The sequence below is a fragment of the Ctenocephalides felis genome, unplaced genomic scaffold (assembly GCF_003426905.1).
Source record: "Ctenocephalides felis isolate EL2017-DRISC unplaced genomic scaffold, ASM342690v1 CF-g0.4_SCAFFOLD_01492, whole genome shotgun sequence".
Lineage (NCBI taxonomy): Eukaryota > Metazoa > Arthropoda > Insecta > Siphonaptera > Pulicidae > Ctenocephalides > Ctenocephalides felis.
The window spans coordinates 48,451,440-48,471,665 of record NW_020537646.1 but is presented as its reverse complement, the minus strand read 5'-3'; the positions used below and the strand labels follow the sequence as shown (position 1 = coordinate 48,471,665).

General features: G+C 31.3%; 1 protein-coding gene across 1 annotated transcript in view; it reads right to left on the bottom strand.

Moving 5' to 3' along the window:
• The window catches only part of LOC113371502 (la-related protein 1), a 184,475-nt gene that overhangs the window by 96,159 nt on the left and 68,090 nt on the right, over positions 1-20,226 (bottom strand). Inside the window, exons 5-7 of the mRNA XM_026612125.1 lie at positions 18,331-18,511; positions 3,113-3,485; positions 1,851-2,386 (exon numbers count right to left, since the gene is read on the bottom strand). Coding sequence (XP_026467910.1) covers positions 1,851-2,386; positions 3,113-3,485; positions 18,331-18,511 — 1,090 coding nt within the window. The remainder of the gene's footprint in view (positions 1-1,850; positions 2,387-3,112; positions 3,486-18,330; positions 18,512-20,226) is intronic.

Sequence of the window (20,226 nt, the reverse complement as noted above, 5' to 3'; positions counted from 1 at the left end):
GTGAGTTTGAAAAAAGGGGCCACTTTCACATGTTTTCACTGATATCTCGGCCAAATGATGAGCTACGGATTTGAAATTTGGTATATCGGATTTTCTTGAAAATACCTATAAAATGGCATCAAAATTATTTAAATACCAGGGTGGGGCCAATTCTGTATGGAAACACGCCCATACCCTTTATACTTATTATTAAAATATTTTTAAAATATCTGATAATTTGATGTGCATATGTCTTATGATCACTTTTGTCCACCAAATGTTTCTTTTTCAAATTTTTTTTATTGGATCATCGAAACCGCTAAAGCTGCCTCCCACAAATTTAAGCAGTTATTTATTCTGTAATTTTTTTTTGAATGATATTGGACGCTTTTTTTCCCAACAACTAAATCATCTTTTTTGGCATTTTGGCCCGTATCTTCAAAACAGTTGGACCTGCCTTGGCTAATGACTAATCAGCACGTTTCCCTAACAATAGGAATTGAATCATTTAAATCGGTTGATCCGTGTTCCCGAAATCGAATTAAATAATTAAAAAATATTAGATTGGTATTGATGGCGAGACGTGCTGATTAGTTTTTGGCACGAATTGCAAAAAATGGTAATTGAGTTTCGATATTTCTTCTCTGAAACAGCGACGCAGCGCGATTGCTTTGCAAAAAGTTCATAATTTTCAAAAAATTTCAAAATACGAAAAATGTGTTTTAAAAGTCTTTTTTTTCATTTTCAATTTTTTTCAGTTTTAAAGCTTTTTATAAAATGTAATTTTCACTAAGGGATGTTTCAATAATTTGTCTTAAGGCACAATGCCATGCGTCACTAGTTTAAATTTTTTTCAACGCTATAAGCTTGGAAGTGCAGAAATTCGTCATTTTAAGAGGGCTCGAGAACTGAAGAAAATATTTTTCTTAAACTTTCAGTTTGTTTACGGATCTTTATATTAGCCAAATTACCAAATTTGATAATGACTTATTAACCAATTTAATAATTTACGTTCGGAGAGGGAGGCAAGACAAAATAATAAATTTTAATAATCGGTTATTTCAACCCAAATTTTGCATTGCAATCGTATTATGTTTTGTTAATTATATTTCTTGAAATAAAAAATGTTGTTCAAAAAAGTTGATTATATTGTATAGAATTTTTTCCTCACTATCCAAATTTTGCCGCCCCCAAAAATTTGCCGCCCTGGGCAGTAGCCTCGATTGGCCCTACTGTAAATCCAGCACTGTGTTACTGCCCGATTCTAAATAACTCATCAAAATATATATCAACACCAAACTCATATTTCAATATATATATATATATATATATATATATATATATATATATATATATATATATATTAACAAAGTCTAATAATCGGGCATAACATCAATAAAAAACACGAATTTCTTTCAAAAATTTATTTTAAATCCATACGTTTCGGCTATAATCCTAGTCTTCATTCAGTGGAAAAATTAGTTGATCTTGGTGTTAAATTGGAAAATTTTAATAATCCATGTTATTAGGATATGGTAATGCACTACACTATGTATTGTAAACATTAACTTGAAATTACACAATATTTTCACAAAATACTGATTTGAAAAAATCACAAATGGATGACATCTTCAACCAGTCTACGAATAACACACTATCCATTTGTGATTTTTTCAAATCAGTATTTTGTGAAACCGAAACGTATGGATAAATAAAGTATTTCAAAACTATTTTAGTTTTTTAACACGAAACTCACATATTTCAATATATATATATATATATATATATATATATATATATATATATATATATGTTTTTGAAATGAAAATGAAAAATAAAAAATAAACGAAAACTATATGTTTATACTATACCAGGAACAATTTCTGAAATTTCAGGTTTCAAATTCTCCGGTAAAGATGCCTCTTGTACCGGTAGTGCCGAAATCAGCTGCTCCGGAGGTAGTGCACCTGATTTTGGTGCAGCCAGAGTTTGAAAATTTCTTGGCAATGGTGGCGAAGGAACGCTTGGTAAAGGTTTAGCTATAGGAATAATCATGGTATTGTCCACACTTGATGAAATTTGAATGTTATTAAACATCGCATTAATAACAGTATCTCTATTAGTCATATAGCGGTTTGTATCAATATCCTTGTTATCACTGTTTCCCATATTAGGATCAAGAATAGGCCATTTAGTTGGTTCAACTTTCGTTCGAACTTTGAACCCATCAACTAGTTCAATTTTTGTGGAATCTTTGATAGATTCTATGATTATCGCGATATTTGTAGTCAGCGCTTGAATGCGATGAAATGATGCAATTAATGTAATAGGCAAAAAACCTTCACAGTCCATTTTTCGACGCAAAAAAAAGTCCTTTTCCAAATTCTCTTCGCTAAGATAATATTCTCTATAAAAATATTAATATTAGTAAGTTGATTCATGTTTAAGTAAGTTCACCTACAAAAAATATTTCATTGCTAATTACTAATATTATAATATTGATAATATACACTAAAATTATAGCAAATAATATAGAAGAGATTTATTATTCATATACACAACGCATATACATATACACAAGAGGTCTTCTGCGCTCAAATTATTCGCTCTGATTATATTATTATAAAATAAACTTTAATAATTTCCAGTTGACAAAATGATATGTTTATATATTTATATTTAATGAATTATATGATCCTCAATTAAATTGAATAATAATTTTCATTATGAATAAATTTCAAATTTATGTTTGAGAATTCCAATAATTTTTATGAAAACTTGCTAGCAATTTTATAAACGCGAATGTTTTGTTCTCTTTTCATTTATTATTTTATAAATTACTCAGACTTACTTCTTTCCTATATTATATATTTATCAAAAATTAAAACCCCTTAATTTTAAGATTCAAATTAGGAAACAATTAAGATTGAGGTAATGGCAAAACGGCCGTATTTGGGATATATTTATATACCTTTCATCTATGACACCACTTCATATATTAATTCATTAATTGTTTTGATTTAAACCTCTTATAACTAACTAAATGTTATTATATTTTATACAATAACGCTCTACGCGCTCAGGCGCGCTTAAACTCATTCAATAAATAAATAATTACTGATTATATACTTACATCTGTTTTTTAATGCACTCTTTAAGTGATGTAGTATCTATATTGTTAATTGCGTTAAAATAAAACGTTCCTATGTACGGCATCATAAATCGTTGCATTTCACTGCCAGTTGTCAGAACTACCGGCTTTGCTTTGTTCAAGGAGTCTGAATAAGTAGAATAGTCCACTAAATCACCATCAGTAGATCTCTTGCCATCAAGCAAAATTATATTTTCATACATCTTCCCCAAATCGTTCGTATAACCCCTGCCACTAATTTGTGCAATCCGTCTCGATCCAAAATGCATACCGCGAGCCGACAATCGCGCGCCCCTTCGATGGTTACTGGCAACGCCATTTCCACTTCTCGCATTATTACTCTCTTGCGAAACATCTGAAACAATATTAAACTGAATTAAAACGAAAACTTATGGTGCATCGTGCGTTAAGGCAAATTGCTGGAACTTTACGTACCAAAAACTAAAATTTTGAATAGGAATTTTGAATTTTGAATTTTTGAAATTTGACTTTTTTGATAATTTTGAATGTTTTAAGTAAAACTTCTTTAGGCATGACTAGAGAGTAAATCAGTAAAAATGAAACAGAAGCCTGTTACGCCACGAACTGTTGGTCATTGGCTATAAATGTGGTCATAGGTTGGATGTTATTCTTGTCGAAATACATGAAACTCTAGTAACATACTAATTTTGCGTAAATTTAACGGGCTTGTATTTGCACCTATTCTAAATAATCTTCCTAAACTTAAAATTGTATCTGAAAGGTTTATTTCACCTAGGTTGTATTTTATGCAAATTAGACAATTGCGTAATACCAATGCACAATATGTAATATTTGGCCTAATCATGAATGTGCCTGTTGACAAGAAAATTATTTACAGATCGGGTGACAAATAAAAGAAATATAAAAGCATTTCTTCAATATTAGGTTACAACCCTATAAATGTATAATGTGAAAATTGATGAATCATTTTTTCTTGCTCGAGATTTTAATGTTAAGTTTCATTCGGAACATTTTACAAAGCATTTGAAGGTTATAAACTTACTTTCGCGCTATACAGAAAAACGCGCAAATAATTTCGTCGAAAAAAGTTTTTACCGTAGTACGCTTTTACGTGATTTATCAAATTTTACGAGAAAAATACAAGTAAATACGCAAAATATTATAGAAACATATAATCTTTGAAATGCAAAGTTATTTTTGTCGATTGTTTATATTGTGTTTTTGTGGTATGCATATGCAAAAAAGGCGTTTGTAGATAGAAGTGAAGTGGGCCACTATTTGTGGACAGACACTTGCGTAATGCCGTTCTTTGCACAGTAAAGTGTTTTTATCAATTAATCGAATGTCTTATTTATTTATTTTAATCTCTTCAGTCATAATGCTTCCTAAAAAACAGAAAATTCCCAAAAAGGGATAAATTTTAAAAATTGATTATTGCTATGAAGAAAGTGATAAATAAAATATCGGAGCGTGTTGCTTCTGCTGTTACCAGCGTTAGCAGATTGCCTTTTGAACGCATCAATACTTTCCTACAAAAAGAGAGGTCGCGGCAGAAGCAGCACAGGGTCAAAAATCGAAAGTACTATCAAACGTTTCCAAGAAGGCTAATACTTCACAATCAGCTGTGACAAAGGCAAAAAATGATATTCTTCAGTTTGTTCAAATAAAGGCATCGATTTTGGCATGATTTGCAATAAACTGATGCTGGCAAAGCTGCCAAGAAAAAATTCCATCGAGTGCGATAACTGTGACAGACCCATCCACTTGAAGTGCGTCAATATGACCAAGTGCACCGACCTGATGTGCACCTATTACGACTAGAATTTGCTTGGATGTTGCAAAATGTTTTATTCAATAATTTTATCACTCCAACTATATTACTTTTCAGATATTAAATGAACATGACTAAAGTCACTGTTTTTTCAGTTTCTACGCTTCATTTGGTGTCAACGATTTTGAATTTTGTAAATTTGACAATGAACTCGTAATCATTCGTATTTTAAAACCCATAGGTTCAGAATTTGAAGCATATAGCAGCATTATTTCAGGTAAAAATGTGGGTAGCCCACCACTTCTCCCTAAATTTTCGGAAAACGCGTTAAATACACTTTTTGCCACTCAGAAATATAAATACTTCCAAAACATAATTGCAAACATTTGCTACGATAAAAAGTTGTGTTTTGCAACTAAAAAAATAAGAAAATATTTTCATTTTTAACCATTTCACAACCAAAAATAAAAACGTAGCCCACTTCTGTCCACCGCACCACCCTGTGTATTTAGAAATCAGACAGTTACAGCAAAACTATATCGATGCCTACAGTACAACTTGTACTGTAGGCAGTGGCGGATTAAGCTATCTGCCGCCCTAGGCCCTATGCAATCAGCCGCAATTATTTATTAATACAAATTTATTTTGTTATTTAAAAATATATTTTTATATTAAACTAGCTGACCCGGCTAACGTTGTTTTACTAAGTAAGGTATATTGTAAACAATTTCTAGAGAATCAAAAATATTAATACTTTAAGTGTATAAGGATGTATTGTTTGAATGCTATATACAATGAGGTATTATAAAAACAATAAACCCCATTAGTTTGTCTATATTTTGTCAATACAATCAAAGTGGAAGATTTATACACTTTCTATAGAAAACATAGTATAATCCATCCAAGTCTTTTTGGTCTTTCGACTTATTGATTACGTTTCAAGTTTTTCAGATTCTTTTTGGATTCTGGATTTTGTGTATAATTGTAAATAATACAACTGAGCTTATACAAAAATTTTCAAATTTTTGCGAGGAGAAATAGAAAATGAATTAAGCATATCTTCTTTGATTATAAATTTTAATTAGTTGGTTTGGTATTTAGCCTTGAGGCAAGTTACATGAACTTCCCGATATGTGTAAATAATCGACATAATCAAAAAAAATGTAAATAATATACTTCATCAATCCTACTTTAAAAAAACGATAATAATTTTAGCAAAGTTTGACGAATTTTTAAAATTAAACTACTTGTCGTAAGGCCGTAAATTAAGTAAATTCTATAAGACCATGATGTATATCGCCAAAAAAAGTTCCATGAAAATCGGCTTAAATTTTTTTTTCAACAGTTCATTACAAGAAAATGGCTCGGTAGATTTTCACCTAAAATTAATCAATACCATTCCCAACTAATATCTTTCGAACTGTTTTTGATTTTTTAAAATCGGTTCGGTAGGATGAGCTTAAATGTGGACGAAAATTTAATACTTTTTTTCAACAGTTAATTACAAGAAAACGGCTCGGTAGATTTTCACCTAAAACTAATCAGTACCATTCCCAACTAATATCTTTCGAACAGTTTTTGATTTTTTTAAATCGGTTCGGTAGGATGAGCTTAAATGTGGACGAAAATTTAACACTTTTTTTCAACAGTTAATTACAAGAAAACGGCTCGGTAGATTTTCACCTAAAATTAGTCAGTACCATTCCCAACTAATATCTTTCGAACAGTTTTTGATTTTTTAAAATCGGTTCGGTAGGATGAGCTAAAATGTGGACGAAAAGTTCAACATTTTTTTTCAACAGTTAATTACAAGAAAACGGCTCGGTAGATTTTCACCTAAAACTAATCAGTACCATTCCCAACTAATATCTTTCGAACAGTTTTTGATTTTTTTAAATCGGTTCGGTAGGATGAGCTTAAATGTGGACGAAAATTTAACACTTTTTTTCAACAGTTAATTACAAGAAAACGGCTCTGTAGATTTTCACCTAAAATTAATCAGTACCATTCCCAACTAATATCTTTCGAACAGTTTCTGATTTTCAAAATCGGTTCGGTAGGATGAGCTTAAATGTGGACGAAAATTTAACACTTTTTTTCAACAGTTAATTACAAGAAAACGGCTCGGTAGATTTTCACCTAAAATTAATCAGTACCATTCTCAACTAATATCTTTCGAACAGTTTTTGATTTTTTTAAACCGGTTCGGTAGGATAAGCTTAAATGTGGACGAAAATTTAACACTTTTTTTCAACAATTAATTACAAGAAAACGGCTCGGTAGATTTTCACCTAAAATTAATCAGTACCATTCCCAACTAATATCTTTCGAACAGTTTTTGATTTTTTTAAATCGGTTCGGTAGGATGAGCTTAAATGTGGACGAAAAGTTTAACACTTTTTTTCAAATTGCAAAGAAACGGCTTGGCAGATCGTCGCACAAAACTGACAAACGATAGTTCTCACCGAAATACATCAAATGGCTTTTAAATTTCTGAAATCAGTTCAGGCGCTTTTGAGAAAACGTCGATCAAAAGTCTAATTTTGACAAATGTCAAAAAAACAATACCAATTTTTGCAAACTTTGACGAATTTTTAAAGCTAAACGAGTTGTCGTAGGGCCGTAATATTTTAGTATGATCTAGAAAACGATGGTATCTACCGTCAAAAAAAAATCATAAAAATCGTCGAAATTTTTTTTTTAAAACGTTATTACAAGAAAACGGCTCGGCCGATCTTTACCAAAAACTAATCAGCACGATTCCCAACCAATATCTATCGAATGGTTTTTGAATTTTCAGAATCGATTCAGAATTGCGGGCTAAAACGTGGGCGAAAAATTTTTCACTTTTCTGCAATTTACGAAGAAACGGCCCGGCCGATCGCCGCACAAAACTCAGAGACGATAGTACTCATCGAGATACATCAAATGGCTTTGAAATCGGTCCAGCCGTTTTGGAGAAAACGTCGATTTACGGCAAAAAATCTGTTCACACACACACAAACACATACATACACACACACACACACACACACACATACTTTTTCCAAATTTGGTCTCATTCGATTCAGAATGGCTCGAAACGTCGAGAAAACATAAAATTAGCGAATCGGATTTTTTGATGAAAACATAAACTTCTCCTTCGGGATTATATTATGAAAACCATAACAATTATATCACAACAAATAACACATATCAAACGAACAATTATCTGACTACGTTCAGTAAACTGCCATCTACTTCATCATTGTAGAAATGTGCTTTTTTGATGTCTTTTAACAATTTGTTATCTAGACTTTTTCACCCTATAGGCGGGGTAACTTGAAACGTGCAGGTGGCAAAAAGGTTTAAAGCCTTTCCATAATTTTAAAGATATTTTACAAAATAATTACATTTTTAACTAATGATAAAAAACTAACAACGGAAGAAAATACTTTTATTATGGATTTTCAAAGATTACCGTTTATCTCCCCCATTTCAAAGATAACCGTTTTCACATCAAGGTTATAGCTGGTTATACATCTATTTTCCTCAACTTTCAAATATTGTTAAACAATGCTTAACTTTACTGATTTTTGACACATCGGTGGTGGACCTTTTTAACCCCGGACCTTCATATATTACTATCTATTATTACATTATTATATCTATATATTACTATCGATAAGTTTTGGGAAATTATAACTGGGAAAATGTTATTCGACAAAATGTCCATTTGATCGATACCAAATTTAGGTTCTGAATTAGAATAACATAAATAAAAAATAATATAACCTAGAAAATGTTTTATAAATACCAATAAGTATATAATTATACAAATGAGATTTTTCAGAGCACTGTGTTTGAGAAAAATATGCCAAAAAGTGCATTTTCATATTAACACATTTCAAAAACGTTGATATTTTGAGTCTCTAGCAACACTTGCGGCCCGTTTACTAACGTTTATAATAATATATAATATATAAATAGTATATAAATAAAACTACGAACAAAACTACTTACTACAATTTAATCATAATTAAATAATATTCACGTAAATCATCCTATTAAACGTAATTGAACATCATCTGTCAAAAACGTTTGACATTTCAAGTATTAGCCACTGTCCATTGTTTTATTTAAATTACGCTTCAACAAAAATTTTCAAATTAAAAATGTAAAGTTTCTACGCGGATTTGAAATAATTTCTCACCTTTTGGGCTTTCTCTGGATTGGCACGAATTTTTCAAGACTAAGACTGGCCAAATCGATTCAGCCAAATTAGAGTTTTACTTGGACATTTGAAAGAGAGCTCCATTTTTATATATAACTAGCTGACCCGGCAAACGTTGTTTTGCTAAGTAAGGTATGTTCTAAACAATTTCTAGAGAATCAAAAATATTAATTCTTTAAGTGTATAAGGATTTGTTGTTTGAATGCTATAAACCCCATTAGTTTGTCTATATTTTATCAATACAATCAAACTGGAAGTTTTATACACTTTCTATAGAAAACATGGTATAATCCAATCCAAGTCATTTTTGGTCTTTCGACATATTGATTACGTTTCAAGTTTTTCAGATTCTTTTTTGATTCAGGGTTTTGTGTATAATTGTAAATAATACTACTGAGCTTATACAAAATTTTCAAATTTCTGCGAGGAGAGAGAAAATGAATTAGGTATTGCTTCTTTAACCTGCTTTTTGAAAAGTTTCAAGTAACATTCGATGAATTGAAGTAAATTTAATAAATAGTATAAAGTAGAGCAGGGCGAGGCACAAAGGTCCAATTTGACTTTGAGCATATATAAACTATATTATAAAAAGCAAATCATATCACAAATAACACATTTCAAATGAACAATTATCTGACTACGTTCAGTAAAACTTCCAGCTACTTTATCATTGTAGAAATGTGCTTTTTTTGCTGTCTTTCAAAAAATTGTTATCTAGACCTTTTTACCCCATTTACCCTAACTTGGAACGGCCAGGTGGCAAACAGGTTGAATATCTTATTTTAATTTTAAAGGTATTTTACAAAATAATTACACTTTTAACTAATGCTAAAAAACTGCCAACAGAAGAAAATACTTTTATTATGGATTTTCAAAGATTACAGTTTATCTCCAGATAGCAAAGTCATAAAAAGCTGCTTATACATCTTTTTCCCTCTACTTTTCAATTCCTTGTTACTTTACATCTTTTTCCTTCTACTTTTCAATTCCTTTACTGGTTTTTGACACATCGCTGGTGGACCTTTTTAACCCCGGACCTTCATATATTACTATCTATTCTTCGATAAATTCTACGAAATTATAACTGGGAAAATGTTATTCGGCAAAATGTCCCTTTGAACGATACCAAATTTAGGTTTTGAATTGAAATAACTTAAATAAAAAATAATATAACTTAGAAAATGTTTTATAAATACTAATGAGTATATAATTATACAAATGAGATCTATCAGAGCACCGTGATTGAGAAAAATATGCCAAAAAGTGCATTTTCATATTAACATTTCAAAAAAGTTGATATTTAGTTTCTAGTAACACTTGCGGCCCGTTTACTAACGATTTTATATATAAATAAAACTACATACAAAACTACTTACCACAATTTAATCATAATTAAATAATATTCACGTAAAACATATTACATGTAATTGAACATCATCTGTCAAAATCGTTTGACATTTCACGTGTTAGCCGTCCATTGTTTTATTAAAGGTACGCTTCTACAAAAAATTTCAAATTAAAAATGTAAAGTTTCTACGCGATTTTGAAATAATTTCTCACCTTTTGGACAATCTCTGGATTAGCACGAATTTTTCAAGACTAAGACTGGCCAAATCGATTCAGCCGTTTTCGAGTTTTATTCGGACATTTGAAAGAGCGCTCCATTTTTATATATAAGATACTAGCTGACCCAACAAACGTTGTTTTGCTAAGTAAGATATATTCTAAACAATTTCTAGAGAATCAAAAAAAAAATTAATACTTTAAGTGTATAAGGATGTGTTGTTTGATTGCTATATACAATAAGGTATTATAAAAACAATAAACCCCATTATTAGTTTGTCTATATTTTGTCTAAAAGTTTTATACACTTTCTATATAAAACATGGTATAAGGTTGTCAAATATCCGCTTTTTTGCTCTTTATTCAATGCTTTATAAAAAGTGTTACAGTGATCGGATTTAGTTCAAATATGCGCCGTTTTGTTCGATAATCTGTTTCCATCTAGACGGCAACTTCATAATACCTCCCTCGTAGAAGCCCCCCTCCTTATTTGCGAAGAACTCGGACAGCCACTTTTCACAAGCCTCTTTTGAGTTCAACTTTACACCACCAAGGGCATTCGCCATGGACAGGAACAGGTGGTAATCACTTGGCGCTATGTCCGGGCTATATGGTGGATGCGATAAAACCTCCCATCCGAGCTCCCGTAGCTTCTGACGAGTCATCAACGAAGTGTGTGGTCTGGCGTTGTCCTGGTGGAACACTACACCCTTCCTGTTGGCCAATTCTGGACGCTTCTGGTCGATCGCCTGCTTCAAGCGGTCCAGTTGTTCGCAGTAGATGGTAGAATTAAGCGTCTGGCCATATGGGAGCAGCTCATAGTGGATGATTCCCTTCCAATCCCACCAAACACACAGCAAAACCTTCCTGGCCGTCAATCCCGGCTTTGCCACTGTTTGGGACGATTCACCGGCCTTCGATCACGACCGTTTTTGCTTGATATTGTCGTATGTGATCCATTTTTCGTCGCCAGTCACCATCCGCTTCAAGAATGGGTCGAGTTCGTTCCGTTTCAGCAGCATATCGCAGGCGTTGATTCGGTCCAGAAGGTTTTTTTGCGTCAAATCATGCGGCACCAAAACATCAAGCTTTTTTTTTGTATCCAGCCTTCTGCAGATGGTTTAAAATGGTTTGGTGACTAACTTCCATCTCCTGGGCGATGTCACGAGATGCCACATGCCGGTCTAACTCGATGTATTCCATGATTTGATCGGTATTTGTCGTCACAGGTCTTCCGCCGGCTGGCTTATCCATGGTGTCGTTTTCACCGGCTCTGAATCGTCGAAACCATTCCTCCGCGGTTCGAAGTGATAGAGTACCATCCCCCAAAACACCATTAATCTCACGGAACATTTCTCTAGCGGATTTGCCTTTAAGGAAGGAAAACTTTAAAATAGCGCGAATTTCGGCGTTAGTGAACTCCATGTTTACACGTCTATAACTGTTGAACGCAATATCCAAACTAATCATGCATAGCGTCGTTTTGTAGGTTATGTCAAGACCTTTCAAATTATGTATAGTATTGCCAGATACGAGCTCTGTAGCGCTTTGTATATAGCCGCGAAATTCAAAAGACAAAAAGGCGGAAGGGAGATATTTGACAACCTATTATAATCCAATCCAAGTCTTTTTTCGTCTTTCGATTTATTGATTACGTTTCAAGTTTTTCAGATTCTTTTTGGATTCGGGATTTTGTGTATAATTGTAAATAATACTACTGAGCTTATACAAAATTTTCAAATTTCTGCAAGAAGAGATAGAACACGAATTAAGTATTTCTTCGTTGACCTGCTTTTTGAAAAGTTTCAAGTAACATTCGATGAATTAAACGAAATTTAATAAAAAGTATATATGTAGAATAGGGCGAGGCACAAAGGTCCAATTTGACTTTGAGCAAATATATACTATATTGTGAAAACCAAAACAATTATATCACAACAAATAACACATTTGAAACGAGCAATTATCTGACTACGTTCAGTAAAACTGCCAGCTACTTCATCATGGTAGAAATGTACTTTTTGATGTCTTTCAAAAATTTGTCATAAGCGAAATACTTGACGTGGATGCTATAGCATTCACGATTTGAATATGTTGATGTGACTACGGAAACTTTTAAAAGGCGCCAACTTTTTCCTTTTTTCATAGTTGCGTAAAATAGAAGCGCAATATTTGCTATGGCATTCATCTAGTAAATAACGATCAAAATATGATAATACGACTACTCAAACTTTTATTGGACGCGAACGTGTTTACGTGCAGGATTACTCTTCAGTTGAAACTGAATTTTTTTTCATAGTCACTAACTTAACGTGGATGCTATAGCATTCATCTAGTATATAACGATCAAAATATGATATTCTGACTACTCAAACTTTTATTGGGTGCAAACGTGTTAACGTGCAAGATTACTCTTCAGTTGAAACTGAATTTTTTTTCATAGTCACTAATTTGACGTAGATGCTATAGCATTCATCTAGTAAAAGCATTAAAATATGATTTATGATTTAGACCTTTTTATTCCTTAGACGTGGTAACTTGGAACGGCCAGGTGGCAAACAGGTTTAATGTCTTATTTTAATTTTAAAATTATTTTACAAAATAATTACACTTTTAACTAATGCTAAAAAAACTGCCAACGGAAGAAAATACTTTTATTATGAATTTTCAAAAATTACAGTTTATCTCCAGATAGCAAAGTCATAAGAATCAAGGTTATAGCTGCTTATACATCTTTTTCCCTCTACTTTTCAATTCCTTGTTAAACAATGCTTAACTCTACTGGTTTTTGACACATCGCTGGTGGACCTTTTTAACCCCGGACCTTCATATATTACTATCTATTCTTCGATAAATTCTACGAAATTATAACTGGGAAAATGTTATTCGGCAAAATGTCTCTTTGAACAATACCAAATTTAGGTTTTGATTTTAAATAACTTAAATAAAAAATAATATAACATAGAAAATGTTTTATAAATACTAATGAGTATATAATTATACAAATGAGATCTATCAGAGCACCGTGCTTGAGAAAAATATGCCAAAAAGTGCATTTTCATATTAACATTTCAAAAAAGTTGATATTTAGTTTCTAGTAACACTTGCGGCCCGTTTACTAACGTTTTTATATATAAATAAAACTACAAACAAAACTACTTACCACAATTTAATCATAATTAAATAATATTCACGTATGTAATGTAATTGAACATCATCTGTCAAAAACGTTTGACATTTCACAGATTAGCAACCGTCCATTGTTTAATTTAGATTGCGCTTCTACAAAAATTTTCAAATTAAAAATAAAAAGTTTCTACGCGGATTTGAAATAAATTCTCACCTTTCCGACCAATTCTGGATTGGCACAAATTTTTCAAGACTAAGACTGGCCAAATCGGTTTAGCAGTTTTCGAGTTTTACTTGGACATTTGAAAGAGAGCTCCATTTTTATATATAAGATTACTTAGATATATTTTTTATTTTTTGAAATAATAATTTTTAAATAATACAAATAAATGTTTATTAAATATTAATAATACAATATAAATATAATACACACTTTTCTAAAACTATAATTTATAGCTATTCGTAAATTATTTTTTTTCTGAATTTTGTCTGAGCAAAACCATCAACAATATCATTGTAATCAATTTCTTGAACAAGTTGTGCTTCGATAGTCAGTAATGCTAAAGCACTAAGTCTATCTTGGCCCATATTTGCTCGTAAATATGTTTTTACCCCTTTCAAAGTAGAAAAAGACCTTTTTCCTGAACAATTTGTAACAGGAATACTCAAAAAGATCCGTAAAGCAATGTCTATATTTGGATAAACTTCACAAAGATTATTAGAATGCAAAAAATTATATATTCCTTGTGCGGAACGAAAATTTCCTTACTTGAAAAAGATTCTATGAGTAGGTGTTGTAAATGAATGCATTCATTTCCTAATGTGTCTTCCAAATCTTCAGGATACTTAGAGACTAACTCATCTGCCCGAATTTTTAATTCTCTAGTTTCACTTTCAGACAAATTGTCAAAAATATTAAATTTTTCATAGAGCGTATGATAAGCACTTTTACGGCGTGCCAATTGAACACTTAAAGTGTCTAAAACTCGATAATAAATATTTATTCGAAAATTTTCTTCTCCACATAAAAATACTCTTTCAAGCTCTCGTGACTCGTCTGCCTGAAATTTTCGGGTTCTTTTACGATGGTTGTCATGATAATAGTTTTTTTACCCCAGAAAGTGCTTTGGCTTTTTCCTCGTATTCGGAAAATTGTTTATCTCTCATGTCCTGTAAAAATAATGCCAAAGAACTATACATTTGTGAAACAGATGATAAATTAGATTTTGAGTCTTGAATTTTTTTACTAACAGCATTGAAGCATTCCAAAATTGCATTCCAAACAACGACTAGTATTGCTGTTTCCAAATGCTGTAATTTTTGCAGCAATCCCCTAGCCTGACACCGTGTTGTAGGTTTTTCATATTTGTTTTCGGCAATAAATTTCAATGCAATAATTGTGCCAGACCACTCTTTTTCTAATGCGTAACAAGCATCATGTCGACCAACGAGTTTGAGAAAGGCTTTTAAGTCTTAAACTTGTATGCTGTACTAAGATCTCCCAACGATTGGTTGAAATGGTAAAAAAATTGTATAATTCTTGCAGAGTAGAAAAAAAGCCGACAGCTTCGGTTACAGAATCCGCTGCACAAGTTCCCACTAAATTTAAGGAATGAGCTGCACAAGGAACGTTTTCTGCTAAGGGGTTAGTTGCTTTGATTCTTGACTGCACTCCTGAGTATACACCTGACATATTGCTTGCATTATCGTATGATTGACCCCGACAGTTCACAATATCTAAACCATTTCTCTCAAGAGCATCTTCAAGAGATTTAATAGAGCATCTTCAATATCTTGAGCCATTATCACGTACATACCTAATATTTATTGTCAGTTGATCTACATGAGCAATATCAGGCGTAGAATCCACAATTACACCAAAATACTTAGCAGATTGCACTTCCTTGGTAATCTGTTTCAATACTTTACTTTGAACTAATATTATTTCTTCGTAAATTGTTTTAGACAAGTAAGAGGTATTTCCACGACCGACATATATTCATAATTAACTTTCCGTAGGATAGTTTATAGTAATTGGATATATGTTATATATCTGCATGCTTAAATGCCCTATGAACGTTTTGGCAATATTTGATTTTTTTTTGAAAAAAACATAAAAAAGCTACTTTTTCGTGAAAAAAGCTACGATAGACAAAAATACGATATATCGAAGCACATAAGCGCCGCTTTGCAGTATATTTGTTGTATATTGTAAATCTTGGTATGGGACCCAGAAATGTAATCAAAATTTGTACTTCTTATTGAAACTTTTTTTAAACATCTGACAATTTGATGCGATTATGCCAAAATCATCATATATTATCGCAAAATGACATTTTCAAAACATTTTCACTTTATCAAACCGCTGAACCTGCCTTCTTATAAATTCAATTAATACTTCAATACGTCAATATAACTCTTTCTTTCAATAAAAACTTCTTTCATTTCTAAGATCTCTCAAAATTCTTACATATTCTTAATGAATATCCATTTTTACAAATTGTTAATATCAAGAACGATAGAATTGAGAAAAAATCAAAGCAAAACCTTAATAAGTCAATAAATGATCTTCTAGAGACTAACAGCAAATTCGCCAGCTACCAAGAAATTCTAGCGTTAATATTAACGTTAAAACAATATGTGATTATGTTATGTCACATTTCATCAAGCAAAAACTTGTTGCCAAATTCAATACCTAGAAATTTTAAATATCTTTGCCATATTCAACAGTAACTTTGATTGCTTTACAATTGCAGCTCGTTATTGCGCAGTTTAACATGAAAAATCTATGACTAAGAGGTCTGGTCAAAATACAACATAAAAATTTTCATTTTCGATTTTTTTGCAATTACTATAATTTAGCTTCCGGTAAGTTACTAAGCTCATTACATCAAAATTGACGTCGATTGACGCAAACTCGAAAAACTCAAAAATATTAAAAAAATCGTTTTTTTTAAGGTTATTCTTAAAAAAAATACTAACAAGTAATCAAAATACTTGCAACAGATGAATTAATGCTTGCTGATCATCACTTACAAATTTTCTTGAACTTGTCACAGTTCTCATAAAATTAGAAATTTTTGGAATTTTATTCAGTAAACACTCTTGTTTTAAAGATTCTTCTGTTTTCCTTTTACGATATTCTGCACCACTTAGTTTTTTTCGGTACCCACTCATTGTAATTGTAAATAAAATGATTAAATTCAGACAAACCAAACGACTTAGTTAAAAAGCGTCTAATTCAAAATAATATCATATTTAATTCTTTAATGGTACTGAACGCAATAATAAAATTATAAGACTTTTCACTTAAACGGCTATCGTAAAACTGAAATAATTACTGCGTTTTGTTTATAGTTCGATCTAAGATTAATACATTTATTATTATTTGATTTCAGCCACTTAACCCCGTGCTTTCCAACCTGTGATTCGCGCACCCTTAGCGGGGCGCGAGGTTTTTCCAAGAGTGACGTACTGTTTCGAAGATACTATTTTCGAAAATAAAACAATTTGTTTTTTGAAATTCTAACCATTTTTGCGATGCGCACCCCAATCTAATAAAAAATGCGCCCTCTTTTATTTTTCTAACAATTTCATTTCATAAATAAATATTTAACTGATATTATCAGACTATAAACTAATATGCAATATTATGTAAAAATATACATAAAAATTCATATTTTTTTTCACTTTTTATGTATATTTTTACATAATATAACATATTAATTTGCAATTTCATAATATCAGTTAAATATTTAAATATTTATGAAATGAAATTGTTAGAAAAATAAAAGAGGGCGCATTTTTTTTTATTAGATTGGAGTGCGCATCGCAAAAATGGTTGGAAACCACTGACTTGAACACGGACAAACACAGTTCGCGCATAGCGGGCGAACTCGAGCACTGCTCGCCAAAGTTATTGGGCGATAAAAATCGATTACAATGGTTCTTTATTGGGATATGTTTAGTTTAGATGTGATAAGAGCAGATGAATTATTAATCGTTGCGGTAATAAATTATACTTGAACGACATTTGAGATCATGAATAAACACTTAAGAAGTCTTTCTGGATAGCCATCAAGAGACATGTTATTGTTATACGATGCCTGTGTTATTTTTAATAATCAATGATTACACTCGCCCATTACGGCTTACATTCTATTTTATATAAAACGATCTGTAAATTTATAAAAAAAAATCAGGATTAATCCTTGAAATAAATTATCGAGATATTTTATCGGGTTTAAACATTTTTTGACATTCTGAAAAATTTGCCGCCTCCCAAATTCTGCCGCCCTAGGCCCGGGCCTCACGGGCCTATGGGGTAATCCAGCACATATCTTCAACACTAGTACTTGTACTGTACAAGTACTAGTGTTGAAGATATGTTCAAACTTTGTACCATGTTTTTAACTGAAAGAACATGATTTCGAAAGCTATAAAGAATAAATTGGAAAAAATAAAGAAAACATTACTTTAATTTCCTTTAGAAAAATAAAACCCAGGATGTCGTAAACATAGTTGTAAACCTGGTTGACTTACTATTATATTTTAGCAAATCTTCACGCCTATTGTTTCGACTTTTGACATTAATTTCTAAAGGAACCCATTTCGGTTTTGGGATTTTCTTGGTCTTATTTTTTTCTTCCTCCTCATTTTGTGGGTGTCCATTCAAGGGCAGATTATTTCCAGAATTACTTCCAAGGCCAACACCGCTCCGTTTCTGAAAAACGCAATCCGTATAAGTTGTATCATGTTGTTTTTTCTTAATAATTTATAAAGAATAATATGATTAGACAAGAGTGGTATATATATATATACATATATATATTGAATGGTAGAGTCTTGGATTTGTGTATATTTTGTAGAATTTCGAACAAGAATCCAAAAATAATACAAAATAAAAAACAAGAAAAGTTTTTAAAAAAACAATTTCTTTATTTAATTATTTGTTTATTGTCGACGTTTCGGAACTAGGTACGTTCCATCTTCAGGACATCTGTCAAGAATGTTTACATAAATTACTTGAAATCACAACTGGATAACATAATCAATACACTTTCCAATACTTTGAACAAAGACCTCTTAAATCAATTTTTAGCTTTTGAAAACTATAAATTTAACAAACATTTTAATACTACTAAAGAAAAACATATTAAAAAAACTAAAACTTTAATTCAGAAAAGAGATGACAACTATCCCTTCAAAATCTCTAAATCTTGTACAGATAAGTGGTTAGTTAACAAAACTGATATTTACATTCCAGAAAATGTTAAATATATTCTAGCATTAGGTCCAAAATTTGCATACTCTCCTCAGAAATACAGTAAAACAGATTTCATAAAAATTCTAAGTAATATTGAATACAACATTAGAAACATTGAAACAAACAAACAGAATAATATTAGATCAAAACTATGTGACAGACTGGTAAAACATATAAAGAAAGTAAATAATAAATTTCAAAACTTTCATTTAAAGAAACTCCACAAGGACATTTTAGAAACTAAAGCTTTCATTAAATCTAATAATATTATAGTTTGCCCAGCCGATAAGGGTAATATCACAGTCATTCTTGACAAAGAATTTTACAACAATTCCGTCCTTAACCTACTTAAAGATGATACAACATATAATATTTTAACAGAAGATCCCACACAACGTTTTTCTAGAATAGCTTTTAAATTAATCAATGATCTGAAAAACAAAAAACTAATTTCTGAGAATTTTGCTTTTAACCTAAAAATACAACACCCTATCTCCCCTAAGATGTACTGTCTTCCAAAAATACACAAACCTGAATGCTCTTTCAGACCGATTGTCTCCTACATTGGCTCTCCTTTTTACAATATTTCGAAACTCATTTCTGATGTCCTAAAAAATGTTACAATCAATTCTCCCTATTATGTCAAGAATTCGTACCAATTTGTGAATTTAATTAATAACCGCAACATCCCTGAAAATCACTTATTTCTAAGCTTAGATGTGGTCAACCTTTTTACATGTGTCCCACATGAATTAATCCTAAACTCAATCGATAAACGTTGGCACACAATTTGTAACTTTACTGACTTTCCGAAAACAGTCTTCACTCATATTATCAACACTATTTTAAATTACTCCTATTTCCATTGCCAAGACAACTTTTATTCTCAAATTAAAGGCGCAGCTATGGGATGTCCCTTATCTCCCGGAATCATCGACTTAGATTTACAAACACTAGAAATTTCCGTTTTCTCAACTTTAAAATTTCAAATTAACTTTTATATTAGATATGTAGATGACACTTTTTTTATCATTAACAAAAATCATATAAACACAGTACTAGATCTCTTCAATAATTTTAACAATAATATAATTTTCACACATGAACTACAAAATAACAACAGACTTAATTTCTTGGATGTATCCGTTTACAACACTAATAACTTTATTCGA